The 5,441-nt window shown below is 53.4% G+C and overlaps 1 protein-coding gene across 1 annotated transcript in view; it reads left to right on the top strand.

Moving 5' to 3' along the window:
• LOC111976820 (myelin transcription factor 1) overlaps window positions 1–5,441 on the top strand; it is a 58,055-nt gene that overhangs the window by 6,262 nt on the left and 46,352 nt on the right. Inside the window, 4 exon segments of the mRNA XM_070447754.1 lie at window positions 179–209; window positions 1,301–1,363; window positions 3,392–3,723; window positions 3,970–5,184. Of these exon segments, the coding sequence (XP_070303855.1) occupies window positions 179–209; window positions 1,301–1,363; window positions 3,392–3,723; window positions 3,970–5,184 (1,641 nt within the window).

Consider the following 5,441-nt stretch of genomic DNA (forward strand, 5'->3'; position numbering starts at 1 on the left):
TGTGAAGAGGCCTCCTGATAATGCAGTCATGTATATATGTCTGTGAAGGGGCCTCCTGGGATTCGTATGCATTTGTACTTTATTGGTTGTAGTTCCTTCTGCAGTGCAGCTTCCAGAAAGCTCTTTCACCTTTGTGTTCACGATCCCTTTGTTTTCTCCTTTCTTATCGCACCTATAGTTCCCATAGAGCTTGTTGGACAAGAGCTGAGGTAAGAATTCACAAGACTTTGTCTTCTTGTTATGTTGCTCGTCTCTCTAGTTTGTATCTCTCTAACAGAAAACGTTATACTGAAGCCTTGTTCTTTTGTTTGTCGTACTGCACATTTCTGACAAAAAATAAAGGACATGTCAGTCATTCAGAGCAGTAATACAGAAGACTTGTCCTCAGGGATGAGAATGATCAGAATACCCATAATCACTCAGAGTGGCTTTTTTTTTCTGTCAGATGATGCTATTAATATCGTCCGTCATTTACTTCATGGTCCAAAGTTTAACCCCTCTAACATACTGAAGTGAAACAGAAACCCTTAGCCTTCATCTTCTTCTTCCTCCACCTCCTCCTCCTCCTCCTCTTCCTCCCCCAATGAGCATGACCTGTATAGGGGCTAATGAACCTCATTAGTCATGACGAACATCGTCTCCACTCCCCAGATAGTTTTTCATTCTTTATCATTTGTCTCCTTTCGCTTCTCAACTCCCCAAAAAACCTTGCCGTGTTGGAGAGGCTTGTGTCTTCATTTCAAATGCAGCATTTTAATAAGTCAAAGTAATCATATGAATAATTGAAGTAATAAATACGATTGCGGAGAGAAGTTAATGAGAATTGAAATGAGAAGTTCTAAAAGGGTCGTAACAAGGTGAATGAAATGTCGCTGCGGCCCTGTAGCTGACTTCTGAGAGGAAATTACAAAACGCCTGGCGGGATCACTATCACATGAAATGGGAATGGCCAGCTTGATGGGTGCCACATTTGTCCTTGGTTAATACCACCTGCATTTCTTTGTGTGTGAGTGTGTGATATTGTGTGTTTGTGTTATCTATGTGTGTGTGTGTTGTGTGTGTGTGTGTGTGTTGTGTTTGTGTGTGTGTGTGTGTGTGTGTGTGTGTGTGTGTGTGTGTGTGTGTGTGTGTGTGTGTGTGTGTGTGTGTGTGTGTGTGTGTGTGTGTGTGTGTGTGTGTGTGTTTTTATATTTGTTATTTTTACTACCTTTTTATTATTTTCTTTCACCTGTTCTATTATCATCAATTCTCCAAGGGACAAAATGTGTAAATGTGAAAATGTATCTCTGACTCCATTCAGCTGCCCCACCCCTGGATGCCATGGCTCTGGCCACATCAGTGGGAGATATTCACGACACAGAAGGTAGGGCAGCCAACCCCCACCTACCCCCTCAGCCCCCAGCCCTCCTGGGTCTCAGAACGACCCCCACCGACCCCTCAGCCCAAGCCCTCCTGGGTCTCAGAACGACCCCACCGACCCCCTCAGCCCCCAGCCCTCCTGGGTCTCAGAACACCCCCACCGACCCCCTCAGCCCCCAGCCCTCCTGGGTCCCAAAACGACCCAAAACGACCCCCACCGACCCCCTCAGCCCCCAGCCCTCCTGGGTCTCAGAACGACCCCACCGACCCCTCAGCCCCAGCCCTCCTGGGTCCAAACGACCAAAACGACCCCACACCCCCTCACCCCCAGCCCTCCTGGGTCTCAGAACGACCCCCACCGACCCCCTCAGCCCCCAGCCCTCCTGGGTCTCAGAACGACCCCACCGACCCCCTCAGCCCCCAGGCCCTCCTGGGTCTCAGAACGACCCCACCGACCCCCTCAGCCCCCAGCCCTCCTGGGTCTCAGAACGACCCCCACCGACCCCCTCAGCCCCAGCCCTCCTGGGTATCAGAACGACCCCCACCTACCCCCTCAGCCCCAGCCCTCCTGGGTCCCAAAACGACCCCCACCTACCCCCTCAGCCCCCAGCCCTCCTGGGTCTCAAAACGACCCCCACCGACCCCCTCAGGCCCTCCTGGGTCTCAGAACGACCCCCACCGACCCCCTCAGCCCCCAGCCCTCCTGGTCTCAGAACGACCCCCACCGACCCCTCAGCCCCCAGCCTCCTGGGTCTCAGAACGACCCCACCGACCCCTCAGCCCCACCCTCCTGGGTCTCAGAAGACCCCACGCCCCCTCAGCCCCAGCCCTCCTGGGTCTCAGAACGACCCCCACCGACCCCCTCAGCCCCAGCCCTCCTGGGTCTCAGAACGACCCCACCGACCCCTCAGCCCCACCTCCTGGGTCTCAGAACGACCCCCTCAGCCCCCAGCCCTCCTGGGTCTCAGACGACCCCCACCTACCCCTCAGCCCCAGCCCTCCTGGGTCTCAGAACGACCCACTGACCCCTCAGCCCCGGCCCCCTGGGTCTCAGAACGACCCCCCTTGACACAGTGTTCTACGTCGCTCCCTCTGTCTTACCAAGAGGACCCCTGTAGACCTGGGGCCGCTCGCTGCGTCGTGACTCCAGCTTATTGGAAAGATATTACAAATTCAATTTATTTACATGTGTATTCATTCAAGAACCAATTTCCAGATGAACCGTGTTTATAGATTCCCTCCACTCCCTCAGTTTTCTAGGTAAGGCTTTATTGAATTTGATCCTCCACTGCCTCTCGTTGTGTGTTCATTAAAGTTCCAGTCAGTTGGCTGTGATTGGTTCTAATGTAAGAGCGAGAACAGGTCTTTCCTCCAGGCATAGTGCAGTTACACTCAGCATCCCTCCATTATTCATCTCAGATCTCCATGCCATTTTACTCATTGATGGCATGTTTGTATTATTGTTTGGTTTGTTTTGTTTTGTTATTGCTTGGAGTTTCTACCTCTCCAGAAGCTATGTTGATGCTCATGACTGAAGATGCACCCCTCGGGGCTCTCTGTAGTGTTCAGCTCTTCCCCTCTCTCTCAAACACCTCCCTCTTCCCCTCTCTCCCCAAACACCTCCTCTCCCCCTCTCTTCTCAAACACCTCCCTCTCCCCCTCTCTTCTCCATAACACCTCCTCTCCCCCTCTCTTCCAAACACCTCCTCCTCCCCCCTCTTCCAAACACCTCCCTCTTCCCCTCTCTTCCCAATCACCTCCTCTCCCCTCTCTTCCAACACCTCCCTCTTCCCCTCTCTTCTCAAACACCTCCCTCTCCCCTCTCTTCCAAACACCTCCCCTCTCCCCCCTCTCTTCCAAACACCTCCCTCTCCCCTCTCTTCCAAACACCTCCCTCTTCCCCCTCTTCTTCCAAACACCCCACTCCCCCTCTCTTCCCAACACCCCCCTCTCCCTCTCCCCAACACTCCCTCTCCTCTCTTCCAACACCCACCGCTCCATCTCTCACCCTCTACCCCTGTTCCCGCTGCAGTGTGCTGGGCTGCCCCTTGGCCAGGAAGCGACGCCTGGCAGACGCTGAGGCAGAGCAGGACCAGCCCTCCTCTAAAAGGAAGTCCCACCCTCTAAAGCTGGTCATGGACGAGGGCTTCGGCATGGACAGTGATGGGAGCAGCGAAGAGGTAGAGGAGGAGGCCAAAGAGGAGGACGAGAAGGAGGAGAAGACAGAAGAGCTGACCCAGGAACAGCCACAGCAGGAAGAAGAAACCGAGGAGGAGCAGAAGGAAAGGGAGGAGGAGAACACAGATCAGGAGGAGGAGGAGAACACAGATCAGGAGGAGGAGGAGAACACAGATGCAGATGAAGGTATGAACTGTACTGCATAAACACACACCACCGGCGAATCAGAATGAAGGAAGTTGTGTGACGCTGTGTGATGACATTAACTGTCACTGATCATTAACCATGACGTCATTCTGACAATGTACAGGAGAGAATGGATGACAGAGAGGGTGATGCTCATGACAGTGCTGCTGATGGTAATGACGACCAGTTAGTGTTGCACTGTTCTCTCCGTTGAACTCACTGATATCTCCCTTGCCTGTCCCACAGAGGAATGCATGATCATTGAGCCGGTATCTAGTAAAACAGCTTGCGAAGCTGAAGAGGGGGAATGGCCTAAGAGAGAGGACTACTCCAGCTACCATCAGATCCTAGCCAACTCTCTACTCCACCTGGGCGGGGTTCCCGACACCACAGAGACCACCTCACATGAGCCCGTTACCATGGAGACAGAGAAAGATGTCACAGCTGTGAAGCACTCCGCTGTGGTAGTGGAACACTCCGAGGCGCAGGAGGAAGAGAAGGAGGGACAGGAGGCGGAAGAGGAGGAGGAGGAGCAGCAACTTGCAGAGAAAGAGGAAGAGGAGGAGGAGGAGGAGGATGAGGAGGAGGAGGAGGAGGGAAGTGTTAAAGTAAATGAAGAACCTTCTGTTGTAGATAGGGTGGAGGAGGAAGAGGAGGAGGAGGAGGAGGAGGAGGAGGAGGAGGAGGAGATTGAGGAGACTAGAGAGGCTGTGACACAGAGAACCTTTGACCACCCATACTTCACTGGCGACATCCATCAGCAGCAGGACAAGGCTGAGGAAGATGAAGAGGAGGAAGAGTATGAAGAGGAGAGAAGGGAAGCAAAGCACCAGCCACATGAGATACTAGAGGAAGAGGAAGAGGAGGAGGGGGAGGAGGAGGAGGATGAAGATGACATTGAGGAGGTGGACGTGAGAGTGCACCCTGTCTTCCTGCCCACCACCATCACCATCACTGCAGCAGCTCAGGGACCAGCCACACAGAGGGAGAGAGAAGAGCACAGAGCCAGGACTACAGAGGATTACATCTCCCACAGGACCAGCCACCTAGAGAACTACAACCCCCACAGGACCAGCCCACTGGAGAACTACAATCCCCACAGAGTCAGCCCCTTACAGCACTACTCCTCTCATAAGGCCTCAGCAGCCTCTGACATCATCGAGGTGCGTTCAGAGGATTCGGGTAGGGACTACGATGAAGAAGATGGTGAGGAGGAGGAAGAAGGTGACAGTTTGTCTCAGAGGTGGACAGATGAGTCAGAGATGTATGATATGACCCGGGGCAACCTGGGGCTCCTGGAGCAGGCCATCGCCCTGAAGGCAGAACAGGTGAAGGGGCCCCGCGACCTCCTCCTCCTCCGTCACCCCGTCGTCACCCCGGAGCTCCACCACCGCTACTTCACCATGGACGACCGGCCCAAACACCTGGACACCATGCGCAAGAGCTACTTCAGCGGTAAAGGTAAGGGTGGGAATTCAATCAATCAATCAAAAATGCATACAACCCCTATGAGCAAGCAGTGCAGAGGCAGGATCCATATGCATAGTATACAGACTTGTGTGAACACACACACATATTGGAATCGATGACCACATATAAACAGACCCACAGATACACATCAGTGAGTCACTCACCACAGAGTTGTGTTGAGAGAGAGAGAGGGAGAGAGAGAGAGAGAGAGAGAGAGAGACAGAGAGAGAGAAAGAGACAGAGAGAGA

The sequence above is a fragment of the Salvelinus sp. IW2-2015 genome, linkage group LG17, assembly GCF_002910315.2.
Source record: "Salvelinus sp. IW2-2015 linkage group LG17, ASM291031v2, whole genome shotgun sequence".
NCBI classification, from domain to species: Eukaryota; Metazoa; Chordata; class Actinopteri; order Salmoniformes; family Salmonidae; genus Salvelinus; species Salvelinus sp. IW2-2015.